The following is a 23,466-nucleotide window of genomic DNA, read 5'->3' as shown; positions in this document are numbered from 1 at the left end:
AAGGGATAGAGTAGCTTAGGCTATTTCTACCCTCCTTGCCTGTGGCTGGTTTAAACACAGCCTACCTTGAGGTTATCTTGAGATGATTTCGGGACTTTTTAGTGTCCCCGCGGCTCGGTCTTCGACCAGGCCTCCCCAGGAAGCAGCCCGTGACAGCTGACTAACACCCAGGTACCTATTTTACTGCAAGGTAACAGGGGTATAGGGTGAAAGAAACTCTGCCCATTGTTTCTCGCCGGCGCCCGGGATCTGCCTAATGTACTGCCTCATTCTGGGACTTTTATACATGTCTAGTTTTCCTTGTCTTTCCTTTTCCTTGTGAAGTGGAACTAGTTTTCCGTTCCACTTCACTGTTTAACGTACCACTGTTCACTGTATTTCAGATATATCGACTATACACACGAGCTTCGAGGCATAGGCTTCCACGTGGCCCCACGTTTATTCTCTATTTAACACACAGTTCCATATTGTTAATCACTGTGTTCAGCTTTGCTACGGGTCGCTATGCACTTTGTGATGACAGTGATCAGTGTTCCATGGCTGTAATCCTCCCAAACCCTGGACTATTTCGAGATTTTAACGGATTGTGGACAAACACGTCTCCCCTCCCCACTCCCCTCTACAACTCCAGGTGGTGGTTGTACAGGGGTACACTCCCCTCTACAACCCCAGGTGGTGGTTGTACCGGGGTACACTCCCCTCTACAACCTAAGAACTCCCATGCACTCCCCTCTACAACCTACCCTGAGGATGGGTTGTGGACGACTACAGCCTGGACGAGTATACCCTGAAGCTGGGTTGTTTATAACCTCAGTTACTTCCCTCCACAACAACAACATTACGTATTTTAAAAGCGCTTCCATCGTGGTGCTGAGCTCAGCACATACACTCATGAGCGCTCCGGTTCTCTGCTCAGCACCACTGACAAGGACAAGGAACTTCTACCTGTATAGAATCAAGTTTTTATAGCTGAAACACTAGACATAATTTCAATGTTCTCTACACTAAATCATTTTACAGTACAGAGTGCCAAGCTTCAGTGCTTGGAGTCGTACACACACCGAGAACAACCCACGACCTCGTTATTTATCTGAATTTGCCTGAGGACAACCATCTCTAGTGGCCTCGACGAGGACAGGACACCACCGGCTTGTCAAAGGGACCTGAGTTATTCCTGACGATTTACAAAGGTTGTCTTATGTTTCAGAAGTTATAACTTAATTAGTTTTTGCCAGGGGACAGTTAGCCTGTGTATATGTGTAAGTTAAGCTTGTGTCGAGATAACCTCAACCCCCCCCCCCCGAAGGTTAAATATTTGACCCTCCCCATGATGCGACCCCACAAAAGATCCTAAACTCCCGGGTACCTATATTTACTGCTAGGTGAACAGACGCATTAGGTGAAAGGAAACGTTCCCAGCCAATTCTGTCCTACCCGCGAATCGAACCCAGGATTGCGAGTCGAGGACGAATCCACATGTACCTCAAGACCTTAAGGTTGCAGATTTAACAACCCGTCCTCCCATTAGCACGTCGCATTTTGACGTATACTCCACCTAAGGCCAAAAAATCGTCGTACGAGAAAACAGTAGCGGCTCGCGAAATTGACATACTGTCCCGTTTTCTGTCCGTGGATCCTCTGGTAGGTTAGGATAAGGGTACTTTAGTACGACAGTCTCTTGACGTTGGGAACGCTCGTAAGAACGGGCTGATTAGGTTATCTTGAGATGATTTCGTGGCTAAGCGTCCCCGCGGCCCGGTCCTCGACCAGGCCTCGTTTTTGTTCCACACCCCCAGGTAGCAACCTGTAGCAGCTATCTTTCTCCCAGGTACCTATTTACTGCTAGGTGAACAGGGGGCCATCAGGGGTGAAAGAAACTATGCCCATTTGTTTCCGCCTTCACCGGGCATCGAACTTGGAACCTTAAGACTACGAACCCAGAGCGCTGTCCACTCAGCTGTCAAGCCCGGTGGAATTTACCGCGCACAACACCACAACCGACCATGTGGCTCACCTCGGGGATGTAGATCCAGAGCGGAGTCTCGTTGGACATGCACAGCTCCCCGCCGAAGACCACGAGTCGGTCTCCCGCCCTGACGATGGAGTGCTGCTGGAGGGAGGGCGGCCGCGTCCCCGTGTCATCCCGGACTTCCCGCCACACCCGGCTCACTGTAGAGGGCGACACTCTCGTTAGCACGGGGGTGTGGTTATGTGGGGGGTGTTGAGGACAACATGGGTGTGTTGAGGACAACATGGGTGTGTTGAGGACCACATGGGTGTGTTGAGGACCACATGGGTGTGTTGAGGACCACATGGGTGTGTTGAGGACCACATGGGTGTGTTGAGGACCACATGGGGGTGTTGAGGACCACATGGGGGTGTTGAGGACCACATGGGGGTGTTGAGGACCACATGGGGGTGTTGAGGACCACATGGGGGTGTTGAGGACCACATGGGGGTGTTGAGGACCACATGGGGGTGTTGAGGACAACATGGGTGTGTTGAGGACAACATGGGTGTGTTGAGGACAACATGGGTGTGTTGAGGACAACATGGGTGTGTTGAGGACAACATGTGTGTGTTGAGGACAACATGGGTGTGTTGAGGACAACATGGTGTGGTCATGGGTGTGTTGAGGACAACATGGGTGTGTTGAGGACAACATGGGTGTGGTCATGGGTGTGTTGAGGACAACATGGGTGTGGTCATGAGGGTGTTGAGGACAACATGGGTGTGGTCATGAGGGTGTTGAGGACAACATGGGTGTGGTCATGAGGGTGTTGAGGACAACATGGGTGTGGTCATGAGGGTGTTGAGGACAACATGGGTGTGTTGAGGACAACATGGGTGTGTGAGGACAACATGGGTGTGTTGAGGACAACATGGGTGTGTTGAGGACAACATGGGTGTGTTGAGGACAACATGGGTGTGTTGAGGACAACATGGGTGTGTTGAGGACAACATGGGTGTGTTGAGGACAACATGGGTGTGTTGAGGACAACATGGGTGTGTTGAGGACAACATGGGTGTGTTGAGGACAACATGGGTGTGTTGAGGACAACATGGGTGTGTTGAGGACAACATGGGTGTGTTGAGGACAACATGGGTGTGTTGAGGACAACATGGATGTGTTGAGGACAACATGGGTGTGTTGAGGACAACATGGCTGTGGTCATGGGTGTGTTGAGGACAACATGGGTGTGGTCATGAGGGTGTTGAGGACAACATGGGTGTGGTCATGAGGGTGTTGAGGACAACATGGGTGTGGTCATGAGGGTGTTGAGGACAACATGGGGGGTGTTGAGGACAACATGGGGGGTGTTGAGGACAACATGGGTGTGTTGAGGACAACATGGGTGTGTTGAGGACAACATGGGTGTGTTGAGGACAACATGGGTGTGTTGAGGACAACATGGGTGTGTTGAGGACAACATGGGTGTGTTGAGGACAACATGGGTGTGTTGAGGACAACATGGGGGTGTTGAGGACAACATGGGGGTGTTGAGGACAACATGGGGGTGTTGAGGACAACATGGGGGTGTTGAGGACAACATGGGGGTGTTGAGGACAACATGGGGGTGTTGAGGACAACATGGGGGTGTTGAGGACAACATGGGGGTGTTGAGGACAACATGGGGGTGTTGAGGACAACATGGGGGTGTTGAGGACAACATGGGGGTGTTGAGGACAACATGGGGGTGTTGAGGACAACATGGGGGTGTTCAGGACAACATGGGGGTGTTCAGGACAACATGGGGGTGTTCAGGACAACATGGGGGTGTTCAGGACAACATGGGGGTGTTCAGGACAACATGGGGGTGTTCAGGACAACATGGGGGTGTTCAGGACAACATGGGGGTGTTCAGGACAACATGGGGGTGTTCAGGACAACATGGGGGTGTTCAGGACAACATGGGGGTGTTCAGGACAACATGGGGGTGTTCAGGACAACATGGGGGTGTTCAGGACAACATGGGGGTGTTCAGGACAACATGGGGGTGTTGAGGACAACATGGGGGTGTTGAGGACAACATGGGGGTGTTGAGGACAACATGGGGGTGTTGAGGACAACATGGGGGTGTTGAGGACAACATGGGGGTGTTGAGGACAACATGGGGGTGTTGAGGACAACATGGGGGTGTTGAGGACAACATGGGGGTGTTGAGGACAACATGGGGGTGTTGAGGACAACATGGGGGTGTTGAGGACAACATGGGGGTGTTGAGGACAACATGGGGGTGTTGAGGACAACATGGGGGTGTTGAGGACAACATGGGGGTGTTGAGGACAACATGGGTGTGGTCATGAGGAATGACAACAATGTGTTTTGTGTTGCCAAGAATCTAATAATCTCTTCAATAAAACTTAAGTCATTATCTCATCTTATATTCTACTTTAGTATCTTCGTCAGTTTTTCCCTTTCAGAAGTTCTCTCAGAAGATCCAAAACTTTCTATAAAATATTGTTTCAGAATCTAATGTTATACTTAAATAACCAAAAAACAACCTTAAACATTGTTATTAACAACGCCACCTGTTGTAGATCCTTCTGGGAGAACCCGTCACACTTCCTCTCAGATCTGAAGACGGGGAATCCGTGACAGAAGAGTTACTTAAATCCGACAGGAATCCTTGCAAGAAAGTTTCTTAGGAACTGAAGGTAAGCTTTTGATATTATGCCAATAATTTGAAGATGACACGTTGGACCTGACTTCTAAGGTAAGCAAATTGGGTTAAGTGTATGGAAGTTTAACTGCAGTTTTGCTAGAAACATTGTAAGTCAGTTTTATCTACGGTTAGTTTTTTTGCGGGGAGGGGGGAGAGGGGAGAGTTATTACCCAACTTACCCACAACATAGATAAAAGACCACTCAGGTGATGGGGCGGGGAACTTACCCAAGTTTGAAAATCCGTATTCGCACTCAGATGAAGGAGGGAACTTACCCAAGTTTGAAGAGCCGTAGACGCCCTCGGGTGAACTTACCGAGATCATAGATCCAGAAATCCTTGAGAGGAAGGTTGCCGTGGCGGCCGCCCAACAGGTAGACGCTGGGGGCGTGGGCGCACACCGCGTGCTTGTGGCGGGCGCTGGGCACCTCCCCGCCGCCCCCCGCCACCACAACCGACGACCACATCCCCCTCTGTGGACCACAACATCACCAAACATTAGACACAATCTTACACCCTGTAGTGGGTGACTCGACACCATTTTTGTTTTTAAATTTTGACCCCGAGGGGCGGAGTTTATTGGGCAGCGCCACTCATCCTGTGAGTAGTGGATACACCGCCATAGCAGCATGTACAACACTCCATAATAGGAAGAAAACCCGCTGGGTTGTTCATCCTGTCACTCAACACCATGTCATGAATTTTACCCATAACTTACGTACCAATTATTATATCGGAAAATAAAATAAACAATTAAACAAGAGAGGAGAAAATGAGTGTCATTAGTTCGGTTTGTTTTATAATGTATTTGCCACTGAAATACAGTAAGTTAATACAGTAAGTTAATACAGTAAGTTAATGCAGTAAGTCAGTCACTGTGACTGGTAATATGGGTCTCCGTACTCGGTTATCAACTCCAGGTGAGTGGGGCTCTGCCCAGGCATGCTGTGTCACTTAGAGTGACAATAGTAATTGTCTTAGTAGGAGAGTATAGTGCAGAGGTCACCCTCCACCACAGCCTGGAGTGTGGAGGTCACCCTCCATCACAGCCTGGAGGCTGGAGTGTAGAGGTCACCCTCCATCACAGCCTGGAGGCTGGAGTGTAGAGGTCACCCTCCACCACAGCCTGGAGGCTGGAGTGTAGAGGTCACCCTCCACCACAGCCTGGAGTGTGGAGGTCACCCTCCATCACAGCCTGGAGGCTGGAGTGTAGAGGTCACCCTCCACCACAGCCTGGAGGCTGGAGTGTAGAGGTCACCCTCCATCACAGGCTGGAGGCTGGAGTGTCCCTGGCATCGTTCAGTAGAGAGATGTGAACATCTCACATCCGTCACACATCTTTCAATGTAATGTGACCCGTTTCTCGCTCGCGATGGTTACATGGTAATGTGTTACGGCACGTAACAGCGTCTTGTAATAGGCTGATGGATCATCACGCTTGATTTTCATTTATGGACGCGATTAGTGACATTATACAATATATACATACCCACACATACAATTTATACCTATCCCTGTAATTTATGCCCATACATACAATTTATACAATAATGTATTTGCTATTAAAAATGTATTACTATTATTATTATTCAAAGATCTTACATACAGACAAGTAATGAAAAACACTAAGAACACTAAGTGTTGCTTCAGATTCCTCAGCAATATCAACAATCCGAACACCACAGCCGATCCGAACACAACCGGCGTCTGTTGAAGCCACTGTTCTATCTGGTGTTAAATATGATCTGTAAGTCGACAAGAACCCTTAAAGTGAGCCTAAACGCTTCAGCAGCCACGTACAAGAGAGCATGCAAGGCGAGGGTTCCGAGTAATGAGAGACATGTTCCAGTCGTGAAAGATAACATTTCCGAGTCTAACTTAAGCAAAACAACGTGATCAATTCTCACTGTTTTAATGAATCTTAAACATCATATTAATTAGCTTTTCTTTAATCTAAAACGTAATTCAATATAACAATTAGCGTTTCCAAATGTATATAAATGTGTTTATGAGTTAATGAGTTTTAATACAGCGCTCTTAAGAGCCCGTGTGAGCGTCCTCGTCTGAGTGGGGAGAGTTTAACTGGGGGATTATCTTAATACCATTAACTTATAATCTATCTATATATCTATTTTTATCTCTCTCTTATTATCCTTGGTAACAGTTCTCTCATTTCCTGCTTCTCCCACACAATGTTGCCCCCTCCACCAGTAGGTCAAGAACACTCCACCACCTCCACCAGTAGGTCAAGAACACTCCACCACCTCCACCAGTAGGTCAAGAACACTCCACCACCTCCACCAGTAGGTCAAGAACACTCAACCACCTCCACCAGTAGGGCAAGAACACTCCACCCCCTCCACCAGTAGGTCAAGAACACTCCACCACCACCACCAGTAGGTCAAGAACACTCCACCACCACCACCAGTAGGTCAAGAACACTCCACCACCTCCACCAGTAGGTCAAGAACACTCCACCACCACCACCAGTAGGTCAAGAACACTCCACCACCTCCACCAGTAGGTCAAGAACACTCCACCACCTCCACCAGTAGGTCAAGAACACTCCACCACCACCACCAGTAGGTCAAGAACACTCCACCACCTCCACCAGTAGGTCAAGAACACTCCACCACCTCCACCAGTAGGTCAAGAACACTCCACCAGTAGGCCAAGAACACTCCACCAGTAGGCCAAGAACACTCCACCAGTAGGTCAAGAACACTCCACCAGTAGGCCAAGAACACTCCACCAGTAGGTCAAGAACACTCCACCAGTAGGTCAAGAACACTCCACCAGTAGGTCAAGAACACTCCACCAGTAGGTCAAGAACACTCCACCAGTAGGTCAAGAACACTCCACCAGTAGGTCAAGAACACTCCACCAGTAGGTCAAGAACAACCGTCTCAGTGACCATCACCGGTCAACACAAGCCACGCAGAAGAAGTAATGTCATAACCAAAATAACACCCAAGTGTGTGTGTGTGGACCATGCTGGGCGTGTAGTACTCCATGCAGGTCCCCCTCAATGCCAGAGATCAAAGCCAGGGAGTTAAGTCCTCTTGCTCTTTGACTGTCTGATCCCTTAACCCTCCAGCGAGGCCACTTGAGCACTCACGCTAAGGGGATGGAAGCGTGCGCGGAACCCCTTCCTCACTAACCGGTCCTCCCGCTTTTTTTTTCCCTCATCTTTCTACCGCTTCTCCCTCAGTTTCCCTCCCTGCTGCTCTACACCTCCCTCCCTGCTGCTCTACAGCACCCTCCCTGCTGCTCTACACCTCCCTCCATTTCTCTCTCTCTCTCTCTCTCTCTCCCTCCCTCCCTCTGCTTCTGTCGTGTATTGGCATGCTGGGATTTATTTGTTTGCGGCACAATAAGAGCAACAGCCTGGCGGGAAGGGGAAATATTGGACGGTGAGAGTAACTCCAGAACTCAGCCAAAGGGATATTTATCTGGAGGTAATTACACAATATGGGTGCAGGTTGCCAACAACAAGTGAAAGTGAATATAAGAAGCGAAATGTTAGCGGAATCATAGTTGCCAGATTCCATTAATCTGTACGCGTAAGAGAATCTTTTTATTGTTTGTCCAAAGTTGGACGCCAGACGCTTGGGGTTAGCTACACCAAAATTGACAGAGAGAATGGTCTGGGGTATGGGATGAACATAGGCTGGCTGGTGTTGTTAGAATTCAAAAGGAAACGGCGTGTCTGAATCACATTCAGACCCCCACAACGATTTTTGGCACTGTTCGCCAGCTACACAGCTAAATATTGTTGAAAACACTCATTTAAAAAAAAATCTCGTAGTAATATACACCATTAATCACTGATCTTATGAAAATTAAGATAAATATCTTGCTAGCCATACTTTGCCCGTAGTCGCATGAAACAGACGATACTCAGAGTAAAGGGGTAACTATTCTACTTTTCTAGTAATTCACACCACTAAGCCCCTTTCACCGACGACCACACACACATCAATGACAGACAATTATATTTTTTATATGAGAGAGAGAGACCCAGATAGACAGAGATACAGACAGACACAGATAAGCCTGGTTGAACTTGGGTGAGTAGTACGGGACAGGAGTAGATGAGCAGACGCTTGTTGCCCCAGTACAGGACGGGGGAGTAGTCTGCTGTAACACTACAGGACGGGGGAGTAGTCTGTTGTAGCACTACAGGACGGGGAGTAGTCTGCTGTAACACTACAGGACGGGGAGTAGTCTGCTGTAACACTACAGGACGGGGGAGTAGTCTGCTGTAACACTACAGGACGGGGGAGTAGTCTGCTGTAACACTACAGGACGGGGGAGTAGTCTGCTGTAACACTACAGGACGGGGGAGTAGTCTGCTGTAACACTACAGGACGGGGGAGTAGTCTGCTGTAACACTACAGGACGGGGGAGTAGTCTGCTGTAACACTACAGGACGGGGGAGTAGTCTGCTGTAACACTACAGGACGGGGGAGTAGTCTGCTGTAACACTACAGGACGGGGAGTAGTCTGCTGTAACACTACAGGACGGGGGAGTAGTCTGCTGTAACACTACAGGACGGGGAGTAGTCTGCTGTAACACTACAGGACGGGGGAGTAGTCTGCTGTAACACTACAGGACGGGGGAGTAGTCTGCTGTAACACTACAGGACGGGGGAGTAGTCTGCTGTAACACTACAGGACGGGGGAGTAGTCTGCTGTAACACTACAGGACGGGGGAGTAGTCTGCTGTAACACTACAGGACGGGGAGTAGTCTGCTGTAACACTACAGGACGGGGGAGTAGTCTGCTGTAACACTACAGGACGGGGGAGTAGTCTGCTGTAACACTACAGGACGGGGGAGTAGTCTGCTGTAACACTACAGGACGGGGGAGTAGTCTGCTGTAACACTACAGGACGGGGGAGTAGTCTGCTGTAACACTACAGGACGGGGGAGTAGTCTGCTGTAACACTACAGGACGGGGGAGTAGTCTGCTGTAACACTACAGGACGGGGGAGTAGTCTGCTGTAACACTACAGGACGGGGGAGTAGTCTGCTGTAACACTACAGGACGGGGGAGTAGTCTGCTGTAACACTACAGGACGGGGGAGTAGTCTGCTGTAACACTACAGGACGGGGAGTAGTCTGCTGTAACACTACAGGACGGGGGAGTAGTCTGCTGTAACACTACAGGACGGGGGAGTAGTCTGCTGTAACACTACAGGACGGGGGAGTAGTCTGCTGTAACACTACAGGACGGGGGAGTAGTCTGCTGTAACACTACAGGACGGGGAGTAGTCTGCTGTAACACTACAGGACGGGGGAGTAGTCTGCTGTAACACTACAGGACCGGGGAGTAGTCTGCTGTAACACTACAGGACGGGGGAGTAGTCTGCTGTAACACTACAGGACGGGGGAGTAGTCTGCTGTAACACTACAGGACGGGGGAGTAGTCTGCTGTAACACTACAGGACGGGGAGTAGTCTGCTGTAACACTACAGGACGGGGGAGTAGTCTGCTGTAACACTACAGGACGGGGGAGTAGTCTGCTGTAACACTACAGGACGGGGAGTAGTCTGCTGTAACACTACAGGACGGGGGAGTAGTCTGCTGTAACACTACAGGACGGGGGAGTAGTCTGCTGTAACACTACAGGATGGGGAGTAGTCTGCTGTAACACTACAGGACGGGGGAGTAGTCTGCTGTAACACTACAGGACGGGGGAGTAGTCTGCTGTAACACAACATAATGGAAGGGAAGAGACGCGAGTTTATTGAAACATTATACAAGATGGAACGGGCCTGGAGAGGGAAGCTGCTCCTCTTACATTATACAGAAGGGGAAAAGTTTCCGAGGTTGTGTGTAAGACCACATCACTTATTATGAACACACACACACACACACACACACACACACACACACACACACACACACACACACACACACACACACACACACACACTCATAACAGCAAGTTATGTGAATACAAATCAGGCTTCCAGTTAAGAGAAAACACGAAGTAGTTTCAGAAAAATGGAAATTTGGGAAACTTTCCAAAGACTTGACAAAGGCGCACATAATCCCGGCCCAGGAAGAGCACTTTATCACGAGGTCATTAACTTGTATTATGTAATTAGCCAGAGTTTGTTAGTGCTGTAGTTTAGTTCCTCAGAGTCCAGCCACTGAAGCCCCAGGCAAGACTACAAACTTTCAAAAATGGAAACGGAAGTTTTGAACAGTAATCTTTAGTAAAGTCTGCGGATATATTTTAATGCACGTAGTCTGTTATTTTATATCTCCACCTACACCCCCCCCCCCCTCCCTCTCCCTCTCCCCTTCTCCCTCTCTCTCTCTCTCTCTCTCTCTCTCTCTCTCTCTCTCTCTCTCTCTCTCTCTCTCTCTCTCTCTCTCTCTCTCTCTCTCTCTCTCTCTGTAGATGCGCACACGCACACACAAGAGCGGCTCTCCCGTTGAAGAGACTACGGAAATTAAACCTCACGTCACTGGGAGACAGAAGGGTTAAACGGGACATGCTCCCCACATAAAAGATTCTCAGAGAAATTGATAGAGTAGATAAAGACAGGCTATTTACCACAAGAGGCACACACACACTAAGGGACACAGGTGGAAATTGAGTGCCCAAATGAGCCATAGAGACGTTTGAAAGAATTTTTTCAGTGTCAGAGTAGAAGACAAATGGAATGCATTAGGAAGTGATGTGGTGGAGGCTGACTCCATACACAGTTTCAAGTGTAAATATGATAGAGTCCAGTAGGCTCAGGAACCTGTACACCTGTTGATTGACGGTTGAGAGGCGGGACCAAAGAGCCAGAGCTCAACCCCCGCAACCACAACTAGGTGAGTACAATTCGGTAACCCCCCCCCCACACACACACACACACACACACACACCACACACACCACACACACACCACACACACCACACACACACACACACACACACACACACACACACACACACACACCCACAAGGACCCAGGGCCAACATCCCACACAGAACAAGGAGAGGAACACGGCCTAACACCATGTTCCTGCACACGACACTAATGGCCTGATTAAAGAGATGGAAAAACAGAAGAGCTTTAATTATCTCCAACGGTATATTGTTCCATCAGAGCTGGAAACCCATTAGCCTCGGACCAGGAGATATGGGGAGGTGCTGCCACGAGGTGGGGTTATGGGGAGGGGGAGGTGCTGCCACGAGGTGGGGTTATGGGGAGGGGGAGATGCTGCCACGAGGTGGGGTTATGGGGAAGGGGGGGAGGTGCTGCCCAGAGGAAAGAGGGTGAGGAAAGAGCAGCAGCATTAGGGTAAGCCTAAGCCGCCGGCCTCTTGCGGGGAGTCTGGTCGGTGGGGAGGATAAGACCCCATATATGGAGCGCGTCCTATATGGATATATAGAGCGGCTCGGATATATGGAGCGGGTCCAACACTGACCGTACGGGGCCACGCTAGCCAGCATGGTGGCCCTCGACACGTGGCACCATGGCAGTAATGGCAACCAGGAAGTGCCATCTCCGCCATCCGTGGTCTCCCTATAGTGACCACCTGACATATTGCTAATGCCAGAAGACAGCTTCGTGCCTCTCTGAGAAGACAGCTTCGTGCCTCGCTCAGAAGACAGCTACGTGCCTCTCTCAGAAGACAGCTTCGTGCCTCGCTCAGAAGACAGCTTCGTGCCTCTCTGAGAAGACAGCTACGTGCCTCTCTGAGAAGACAGCTTCGTGCCTCTCTCAGAAGACAGCTACGTGCCTCTCAGAAAACCGCTACGTGCCTCTCAGAAGACAGCTTCGTGCCTCTCTGGGAAGACAGCTTCGTGCCTCTCGGAAGACAGCTAAGTGCCTCTCTCCGAAGACAGCTTCGTGCCTCTCGGAAGACAGCTAAGTGCCTCTCTCCGAAGACAGCTTCGTGCCTCTCAGAAAACAGCTACGTGCCTCTCTCCGAAGACAGCTTCGTGCCTCTCTCCGAAGACAGCTTCGTGCCTCTCTCCGAAGACAGCTTCGTGCCTCTCTCCGAAGACAGCTTCGTGCCTCTCTCCGAAGACAGCTTCGTGCCTCTCTCCGAAGACAGCTACGTGCCTCTCTCCGAAGACAGCTTCGTGCCTCTCTCCGAAGACAGCTTCGTGCCTCTCTCCGAAGACAGCTTCGTGCCTCTCTCCGAAGACAGCTTCGTGCCTCTCTCCGAAGACAGCTTCGTGCCTCTCTCCGAAGACAGCTTCCTGCCTCTCTCCGAAGACAGCTTCCTGCCTCTCTCCGAAGACAGCTTCGTGCCTCTCTCCGAAGACAGCTTCCTGCCTCTCTCCGAAGACAGCTTCGTGCCTCTCTCCGAAGACAGCTTCGTGCCTCTCTCCGAAGACAGCTTCGTGCCTCTCTCCGGAGACAGCTTCGTGCCTCTCTCCGAAGACAGCTTCGTGCCTCTCTCCGAAGACAGCTTCGTGCCTCTCTCCGAAGACAGCTTCGTGCCTCTCTCCGAAGACAGCTTCGTGCCTCTCTCCGAAGACAGCTACGTGCCTCTCTCCGAAGACAGCTACGTGCCTCTCTCCGAAGACAGCTTCGTGCCTCTCTCCGGAGACAGCTACGTGCCTCTCTCCGAAGACAGCTTCGTGCCTCTCTCCGGAGACAGCTTCGTGCCTCTCTCCGGAGACAGCTTCGTGCCTCTCTCCGGAGACAGCTTCGTGCCTCTCTCCGGAGACAGCTTCGTGCCTCTCTCCGGAGACAGCTTCGTGCCTCTCTCCGGAGACAGCTTCGTGCCTCTCTCCGGAGACAGCTTCGTGCCTCTCTCCGGAGACAGCTTCGTGCCTCTCTCCGGAGACAGCTTCGTGCCTCTCTCCGGAGACAGCTTCGTGCCTCTCTCCGGAGACCGCTTCGTGCCTCTCTCCGGAGACCGCTTCGTGCCTCTCTCCGGAGACCGCTTCGTGCCTCTCTCCGGAGACCGCTTCGTGCCTCTCTCCGGAGACAGCTTCGTGCCTCTCTCCGGAGACCGCTTCGTGCCTCTCTCCGGAGACAGCTTCGTGCCTCTCTCCGGAGACCGCTTCGTGCCTCTCTCCGGAGACAGCTTCGTGCCTCTCTCCGGAGACAGCTTCGTGCCTCTCTCCGGAGACAGCTTCGTGCCTCTCTCCGGAGACAGCTTCGTGCCTCTCTCCGGAGACAGCTTCGTGCCTCTCTCCGGAGACAGCTTCGTGCCTCTCTCCGGAGACAGCTTCGTGCCTCTCTCCGGAGACAGCTTCGTGCCTCTCTCCGGAGACAGCTTCGTGCCTCTCTCCGGAGACAGCTTCGTGCCTCTCTCCGGAGACAGCTTCGTGCCTCTCTCCGGAGACAGCTTCGTGCCTCTCTCCGGAGACAGCTTCGTGCCTCTCTCCGGAGACAGCTTCGTGCCTCTCTCCGGAGACAGCTTCGTGCCTCTCTCCGGAGACAGCTTCGTGCCTCTCTCCGGAGACAGCTTCGTGCCTCTCTCCGGAGACAGCTTCGTGCCTCTCTCCGGAGACAGCTTCGTGCCTCTCTCCGGAGACAGCTTCGTGCCTCTCTCCGGAGACAGCTTCGTGCCTCTCTCCGGAGACAGCTTCGTGCCTCTCTCCGGAGACAGCTTCGTGCCTCTCTCCGGAGACAGCTTCGTGCCTCTCTCCGGAGACAGCTTCGTGCCTCTCTCCGGAGACAGCTTCGTGCCTCTCTCCGGAGACAGCTTCGTGCCTCTCTCCGGAGACAGCTTCGTGCCTCTCTCCGGAGACAGCTTCGTGCCTCTCTCCGGAGACAGCTTCGTGCCTCTCTCCGGAGACAGCTTCGTGCCTCTCTCCGGAGACAGCTTCGTGCCTCTCTCCGGAGACAGCTTCGTGCCTCTCTCCGGAGACAGCTTCGTGCCTCTCTCCGGAGACAGCTTCGTGCCTCTCTCCGGAGACAGCTTCGTGCCTCTCTCCGGAGACAGCTTCGTGCCTCTCTCCGGAGACAGCTTCGTGCCTCTCTCCGGAGACAGCTTCGTGCCTCTCTCCGGAGACAGCTTCGTGCCTCTCTCCGGAGACAGCTTCGTGCCTCTCTCCGGAGACAGCTTCGTGCCTCTCTCCGGAGACAGCTTCGTGCCTCTCTCCGGAGACAGCTTCGTGCCTCTCTCCGGAGACAGCTTCGTGCCTCTCTCCGGAGACAGCTTCGTGCCTCTCTCCGGAGACAGCTTCGTGCCTCTCTCCGAAGACAGCTTCGTGCCTCTCTCCGAAGACAGCTTCGTGCCTCTCTCCGAAGACAGCTTCGTGCCTCTCTCCGAAGACAGCTTCGTGCCTCTCTCCGAAGACAGCTTCGTGCCTCTCTCCGAAGACAGCTTCGTGCCTCTCTCCGAAGACAGCTTCGTGCCTCTCTCCGAAGACAGCTTCGTGCCTCTCTCAGAAGACAGCTTCGTGCCTCTCTCAGAAGACAGCTTCGTGCCTCTCTCAGAAGACAGCTTCGTGCCTCTCTCAGAAGACAGCTTCGTGCCTCTCTCAGAAGACAGCTTCGTGCCTCTCTCAGAAGACAGCTTCGTGCCTCTCTCAGAAGACAGCATCGTAAGGAACAGGTATTCCATGCTAGTTGGGGGAAGGAAGCTTGACGCTTAGGGTAAGAGTTTAGCATGACAAAGAAGCTGAAATAGAAGCTGGACCTGAGAAGCTTGGAAGCTGGACCTGAGAAGCTTGGAAGCTGGACCTGAGGAGCTTGGAAGCTGGACCTGAGGAGCTTGGAAGCTGGACCTGAGAAGCTTGGAAGCTGGACCTGAGAAGCTTGGAAGCTGGACCTGAGAAGCTTGGAAGCTGGACCTGAGAAGCTTGGAAGCTGGACCTGAGAAGCTTGGAAGCTGGACCTGAGAAGCTTGGAAGCTGGACCTGAGAAGCTTGGAAGCTGGACCCGAGAAGCTTGGAAGCTGGACCCGAGAAGCTTGGAAGCTGGACCTGAGAAGCTTGGAAGCTGGACCTGAGAAGCTTGGAAGCTGGACCTGAGAAGCTTGGAAGCTGGACCTGAGAAGCTTGGAAGCTGGACCTGAGAAGCTTGGAAGCTGGACCTGAGGAGCTTGGAAGCTGGACCTGAGAAGCTTGGAAGCTGGACCTGAGGAGCTTGGAAGCTGGACCCGAGAAGCTTGGAAGCTGGACCCGAGAAGCTTGGAAGCTGGACCTGAGAAGCTTGGAAGCTGGACCTGAGAAGCTTGGAAGCTGGACCTGAGGAGCTTGGAAGCTGGACCTGAGAAGCTTGGAAGCTGGACCTGAGGAGCTTGGAAGCTGGACCTGAGAAGCTTGGAATCTGGACCTGAGAAGCTTGGAAGCTGGACCTGAGGAGCTTGGAAGCTGGACCCGAGAAGCTTGGAAGCTGGACCTGAGGAGCTTGGAAGCTGGACCTGAGGAGCTTGGAAGCTGGACCCGAGAAGCTTGGAAGCTCGACCTGAGAAGCTTGGAAGCTGGACCTGAGAAGCTTGGAAGCTGGACCTGAGGAGCTTGGAAGCTGGACCTGAGAAGCTTGGAAGCTGGACCTGAGGAGCTTGGAAGCTGGACCTGAGCAGCTTGGAAGCTGGACCTGAGGAGCTTGGAAGCTGGACCTGAGGAGCTTGGAAGCTGGACCTGAGGAGCTTGGAAGCTGGACCTGAGAAGCTTGGAAGGTGGACCTGAGAAGCTTGGAAGCTGGGAGGGAGATTAGTGAGGGTAGAGAACTTGAGATGATAGAAGGAAGGATGAGGCCTTTTTTCTCACAATGGGACAGCGGTGTGAAGGAAGGAGGAGGGAGATGAAGGAAGGAGGGAGATGAAAGAGGAGAGAAAGATTTGTCAAGATCTGACACCTCACGGGCTTTCTCATTTCTTCTCCTTTTCCTCCACATAAAAATAGGTTCCAAGATGCAGATGAATGAACAAATCCACCAGGGCCGTGACGAGGGTTCGAACCTACATCCGAGAGCATCCCAGACGCTGCCTTAATCGACTAAGCTTCGACATGGCCAAAATCATGGTTTGTGTCTCGGAGAGGCTGCAAGATCCAAGTTCAGTAGAACTTCTGGTTGCAATTCTTTTTACCATGTTGTACCTCAGTCGATTAAGGCAGCGTCTGGGATCCTCTCGGACGTAGGTTCGAACCCCTCATCACGGCCCTTGTGGATTTGTTCATTTGATGCATCACGCTATTGTGATTTCTGTGTGTAATGCAGGTTAATGTCTCCTTCACTAGAGAAGAGCGAGGCATGATGGGCACCCCGGCGGCCAGCTCCTTCCCTCTCTTGTATACATTCCCGTTCATGACAACATTCATAATCAGGTCGAGCGGTCGACTCCTCAACACTGTTGAATCACCTGATTTGTCCAAATATTTTGGAAGTTCCTGTTAGTTTTTTCATCATTCTGGAAGTTTTTACTGGAAAGGAGATGGTGGTGGTGTGTGTGGCGGGGGGGGGGGGGGGGAGTGTGGGGTGGGGGGGGGAGTGTGTGGGGTGGGGGGGGAGTGTGTGGGGTGGGGTGTGTGGGGGAGTGTGTGGGGTGGGGTGTGTGGGGGAGGGGGGAGGAGTGTGTGGGGTGGGGGGGGGGGGGGGAGTGTGTGGGGTGGGTGGGGAGTGTGTGGGGTGGGGCGTGTGGGGGAGGGGGGGAGGAGTGTGTGGGGTGGGGGGGAGTGTGTGGGGTGGGGTGTGTGGGGGAGGGGGGGAGGAGTGTGTGGGGTGGGGGGGGGGAGTGTGTGTCTGGGGTGACAGGGGGAAAAGTGTGTGGGGTGGGGGGGGGTGTGTGTGTCTGGGGTGACAGGGGGAAAAGTGTGTGGGGTGAGAGGGGGGGGGGGGGTAAGAGTGTGGTTAGTATGAACAGCAGTTTGAATGTGAACTCACCTATTTGTACTCACCTAATTGTGCTTGCGGGGGTTGAGTTCAGGCTCTCTGTTCCCGCCTCTCAACTGTCAATCAACTGGTGTACAGGTTCCTGAGTCTACTGGGCTCTATCATATCTACACTTGAAACTGTGTATGGAGTCAGCCTCCACCACATCACTGCCTAATACATTCCATCCGTTAACTACTCTGACACTGAAAAAGTTCTTTCTAACGTCCCTGTGGCTCATGTCAGTACTCAGTTTCCACCTGTGTCCCCTTGTTCGCGTCCCACCAGTGTTAAACAGTTTATCTTTATCTACCCTGTCAATTACCCTGTGTGTATGTGTGTGTGTGTGTACGCATTTTTGCCTGCAGGATCGAACTCTAGTTCTTGGACCCCGCTTGTCTAGCCGTTGGTTATCTAATGCAATGACTCCTGACCTATTTCCCTATCATACCTGCTTTTATAGTTATGCATGGAGTCAGCCTCCACAACCTGCTCCTTTAGGTCATTCTATTTACTCACAACCCTTACGCTACAAGAAAACTTTCTAATATCCCTATGACATATCTGAGTCTCAAACATTTTCTCTCTTTCCACCGTGTCAATCTAAGTATTTTATAAGTCTGTATCATGTCCCCGCTTTCCCCTCTTCCTTTCAAACGTCGTCAGGTTTAGTTCCTTCAGTCTGTCTGCGTACCTCATCCCTAGTAGCTCTGAGAGATTTTCATTGCAAACTTCTGCACTTTTTTGAGGTCCTTATGTGTTTTTTAAGTTGGGCGGGCGCCACGATGGGGCGCCATACTGTAAGACTGGCCTCACACAGGCGGTATACAGTTATCTAAATGTCTCCTTATTCAAGTTCCTGAAGAATGTTCTGACTTTTGCCAGAGTAGAGTATGCGGCTGACGTTATCCTATTGATATGAGCCTCTGGAGTTAGGTTTGGTCCATTCACAGGCCTTTTTGCTCTAGACGTTATAGGGAGGTAGTTTCCCTTCATTGTGTACTGGCCTCTAGGCCTCACACATACACATTTGTGTGTGTGTGTGTGTGTGTGTGTGTGTGTGTGTGTGTGTGTGTGTGTGTGTGTGTGTGTGTGTGTGTGTGTGTGTGTGTGTGTGTGTGTGTGTGTGTATTAGACTCAGAACTATAGAAACAGGTATGATAGGGACACAGGCCAGGAGTCATTGCATTAGACAACCAGCGGCGAGAAAAGCGGGGTCCAAGAGCTACAGCTCGTGCAGGCACAAACAGGTGAGGACACAGCACAGGTGTTGACTCTCCATAATCCAGGCCACAGCGGCGGTATATTGAAGACCCTCGCCCTCAGCGGTCAGGTAAGCTGATTACCCCCACCACCAGCCTCCCCTACACGTCCCTCCCCACCACCACCACCAGCCTCCCCTACACGTCCCTCCCCACCATCACCACCACCACCAGCCTCCCCTACACGTCCCTCCCCACCACCACCACCAGCCTCCCCTACACGTCCCTCCCCACCACCACCACCAGCCTCCCCTACACGTCCCTCCTCCCCACCACCACCACCAGCCTCCCCTACACGTCCCTCCCCACCACCACCACCAGCCTCCCCTACACGTCCCTCCCCACCACCACCACCAGCCTCCCCTACACGTCCCTCCCCACCACCACCAGCCTCCCCTACGCGTCTCTCCTCCCCACCACCACCAGCCTCCCCCACACGTCTCTCCTCCCCACCACCACCAGCCTCCCCTACACGTCCCTCCTCCCCACCACCACCACGACCACCAGCCTCCCCTACACGTCTCTCCCCACCACCACCAGCCTCCCCTACACGTCTCTCCTCCCCACCACCACCACCACCACCAGCCTCCCCCACACGTCTCTCCTCCCCACCACCATCACCACCAGCCTCCCCTACACGTCCCTCCTCCCCACCACCACCAGCCTCCCCTACACGTCCCTCCCCACCACCACCAGCCTCCTCTACACGTCCCTCCTCCCCACCACCACCAGCCTCCCCTACGCGTCTCTCCTCCCCACCACCACCAGCCTCCCCCACACGTCCCTCCTCCCCACCACCACCACCAGCCTCCCCTACACGTCCCTCCTCCCCACCACCACCAGCCTCCCCTACACGTCCCTCCTCCCCACCACCACCACCAGCCTTCCCTACACGTCCCTCCTCCCCACCACCACCAGCCTCCCCTACACGTCCCTCCTCCCCACCACCACCACCAGCCTCCCCTACACGTCCCTCCTCCCCACCACCACCAGCCTCCCCTCCACGTCCCTCCTCCCCACCACCGCCACCAGCCTCCCCTCCACGTCCCTCCTCCCCACCACCGCCACCAGCCTCCCCTACACGTCCCTCCTCCCCACCACCACCACCAGCCTCCCCTACACGTCCCTCCTCCCCACCACCCCCACCAACAGCCTCCCCTACACGTCCCTCCTCCCCACCACCAGCCTCCCCTACACGTCCCTCCTCCCCACCACCAGCCTCCCCTACACGTCCCTCCTCCCCACCACCACCACCACCACCAGCCTCCCCTACACGCCCCTCCTCCCCACCACCAGCCTCCCCTACACGTCCCTCCCCACCACCACCACCAGCCTCCCCTACACGTCCCTCCTCCCCACCACCACCACCAGCCTCCCCTACACGCCCCTCCTCCCCACCACCAGCCTCCCCACTACCACCACCAGCCTCCCCTACACGTCCCTCCCTACCACCACCACCAGCCTCCCCTACACGTCGCTCCTCCCCACCACCACCAGCCTCCCCTACACGTCTCTTCTCCCCACCACCACCACCACCAGCCTCCCCTACACGTCGCTCCTCCCCACCACCACCACCAGCCTCCCCTACACGTCCCTCCTCCCCACCACCACCACCAGCCTCCCCTACACGTCCCTCCTCCCCACCACCACCACCAGCCTCCCCTACACGTCTCTCCTTCCCACCACCACCACCAGCCTCCCCTACACGTCCCTCCTCCCAACCACCACCACCAGCCTCCCCTACACGTCGCTCCTCCCCACCACAGCCACCAGCCTCCTCTACACGTCTCTCCTCCCCACCACCACCACCAGCCTCCCCTACACGTCCCTCCTCCCCACCACCACCACCAGCCTCCCCTTCACGTCACTCCTCCCCCCCACCACCACCACCACCAGCCTCCCATACAGGTCTTTCCTCCCCACCACCACCAGCCTCCCCTACACGTCCCTCCTCCCCACCACCACCAGCCTCCCCTACACGTCCCTCGCCACCACCACCACCACCAGCCTCCCCTACACGTCTCTCCTCCCCACCACCACCACCACCAGCCTCCCCTACATGTCCCTCCTCCCCACCACCACCACCAGCCTCCCCTACACGTCCTTCCTCCCCACCACCACCAGCCTCCCCTACACGTCCCTCCCCACCACCACCAGCCTCCTCTACACGTCTTTCCTCCCCACCACCACCAGCCTCCCCTACGCGTCTCTCCTCCCCACCACCACCAGCCTCCCCCACACGTCTCTCCTCCCCACCACCACCACCACCAGCCTCCCCTACACGTTCCTCCTCCCCACCACCACCACGACCACCAGCCTCCCCTACACGTCCCTCCTCCCCACCACCACCACGACCACCAGCCTCCCCTACACGTCTCTCCCCAACACCACCAGTCTCCCCTACACGTCTCTCCTCCCCACCACCACCACCCCCACCACCAGCCTCCCCTACACGTCTCATCACCCCACCACCACCACCAGCCTCCACTACACGTCTCTCCCCACCACCACCAGCCTCCCCTACACGTCTCTCCTCCCCACCACCACCACCAGCCTCCACTACACGTCTCTCCCCACCACCACCCTCCCCTACACGTCTCTCCCCACCACCACCAGTCTCCCCTACACGTCTCTCCTCCCCACCACCACCAGCCTCTTCTACACGTCCCTCCTCCCCACCACCACCAGCCTCCCATACACGTCTCTCCTCCCCACCACCACCAGCCTCCCCTACACGTCCCTCCTCCCCACCACCACCACCAGCCTCCCCTACACGTCTCTCCTCCCCACCACCACCACCAGCCTCCCCTACACGTCTCTCCCCACCACCACCACCAGCTTCCCCTACACGTCCCTCCCCACCACTACCAGCCTCCCCCACACGTCTGTCCTCCCCACCACCACCAGCCTCCCCCACACGTCTCTCCTCCCCACCACCACCACCAGCCTCCCCTACACGTCCCTCCTCCCCACCACCAGCCTCCCCTACACGTCCCTCCTCCCCGCCACCACCACCAGCCTCCCCTACACGTCCCTCCTCCCCACCACCACCACCAGCCTCCCCTACACGTCCCTCCTCCCCACCACCACCACCATCCCCTACACGTCCCTCCCCACCACCACCAGCCTCCCCTACACGTCTCTCCTCCCCACCACCACCAGCCTCCCCCACACGTCTCCCCTCCCCACCACCACCACCACCACCAGCCTCCCCTACACGTCTCTCCCCACCACCACCAGCCTCCCCCACACGTCTCCCCTCCCCACCACCACCACCACCACCACCACCAGCCTCCCCTACACGTCTCTCCCCACCACCACCAGCCTCCCCTGCACGTCTCTCCCCACCACCACCAGCCTCCCCTACACGTCTCTCCTCCCCACCACCACCACCACCACCAGCCTCCCCTATACGTCTCTCCCCACCACCACCAGCCTCCCCTACACGTCTCTCCTCCCCACCACCAGCCTCCCCTACACGTCTCTCCCCACCACCACCAGCCTCCCCTACACGTCCCTCCTCCCCACCACCACCACCACCACCAGCCTCCCCTACACGTCTCTCCTCCCCACCACCACCACCAGCCTCCCCTACACGTCCCTCCTCCCCACCACCACCAGCCTCCCCTACACGTCTCTCCTCCCCACCACCACCACCACCACCAGCCTCCCCTACACGTCTCCCCTCCCCACCTCCACCAGCCTCCCCTACACGTCTCTCCTCCCCACCACCACCAGCCTCCCCTACACGTCTCTCCTCCCCACCACCACCAGCCTCCCCTACACGTCTCTCCTCCCCACAACAATCAGGTGAGGCTCCCCCCCACCTGACGCCTGCCCTCGGCTTTAACCCCCCAACCACCACACCCCCCACTCTCCAGGTAAACAAAAAGGGAGATAAACATTCAATATATCTACCTCTTCCCCACCCCTTTCTCTCCCTTCCTCTCTCTCTCTCCCTCCCTCTCTCCCTTCCTCTCTCTTCCTCCCTCCCTCTCTCCCTTCCTCTCTCTTCCTCCCTCCCTCTCTCTCCCTCCCTCCCTCTCCCTGGTCTTCGCAAGACGACAGCACAAACCCGCCACTGTGTGTAATCAATTGACCTCGTTCTTGAGAGCATTCCTCTCGTCTGCGTCTCACAGACGGCTGAAGGGTGGTTGAACATTATAGTTATTGTTTGTGACGGGTGACGCCCTGTACTAGTTTCCAGCCTGGTGGTGCTACCGTCGTGAGCCTGAGTCGTGAGCCTTCACCCAGCATTGTGTGGAGCTGTGCTCAACTTACCCGTCTATGGTTATTCCTCACTACACAGTGAGGGGCCCACCTCACCACACAGTGAGGGGGCCCCACCTCACCACACAGTGAGGGGGCCCCACCTCACCACACAGTGAGGGGGCCCCACCTCACCACACAGTGAGGGGCCCCACATCACCACACAGTGATGGGCCCCACCTCACCACACAGTGAGGGGCCCCACCTCACCACACAGTGAGGGGCCCCACCTCACCACACAGTGAGGGGCCCCACCTCACCACACAGTGAGGGGCCCCACCTCACCACACAGTGAGGGGCCCCACCTCACCACACAGTGAGGGGCCCCACCTCACCACACAGTGAGGGGCCCCACCTCACCACACAGTGAGGGGCCCCACCTCACCACACAGTGAGGGGCCCCACCTCACCACACAGTGAGGGGCCCCACCTCACCACACAGTGAGGGGCCCCACCTCACCACACAGTGAGGGGCC

The 23,466-nt window shown here is 54.7% G+C and overlaps 1 protein-coding gene across 1 annotated transcript in view; it reads right to left on the bottom strand.

The window, feature by feature from the left end:
* Positions 1 to 1,945: 1,945 nt before the first annotated feature.
* The window catches only part of LOC138355742 (rab9 effector protein with kelch motifs-like), a 127,706-nt gene continuing 106,185 nt past the window's right edge, over positions 1,946 to 23,466 (bottom strand). The window contains exons 2-3 of the mRNA XM_069311125.1: positions 4,983 to 5,139; positions 1,946 to 2,169 (exon numbers count right to left, since the gene is read on the bottom strand). Of these exons, the coding sequence (XP_069167226.1) occupies positions 1,961 to 2,169; positions 4,983 to 5,139 (366 nt within the window). The 3' untranslated portion in view covers positions 1,946 to 1,960. The remainder of the gene's footprint in view (positions 2,170 to 4,982; positions 5,140 to 23,466) is intronic.

This window comes from Procambarus clarkii, chromosome 1 (assembly GCF_040958095.1).
Source record: "Procambarus clarkii isolate CNS0578487 chromosome 1, FALCON_Pclarkii_2.0, whole genome shotgun sequence".
Lineage (NCBI taxonomy): Eukaryota > Metazoa > Arthropoda > Malacostraca > Decapoda > Cambaridae > Procambarus > Procambarus clarkii.
This window is presented reverse-complemented; position numbering and strand designations above follow the sequence as displayed.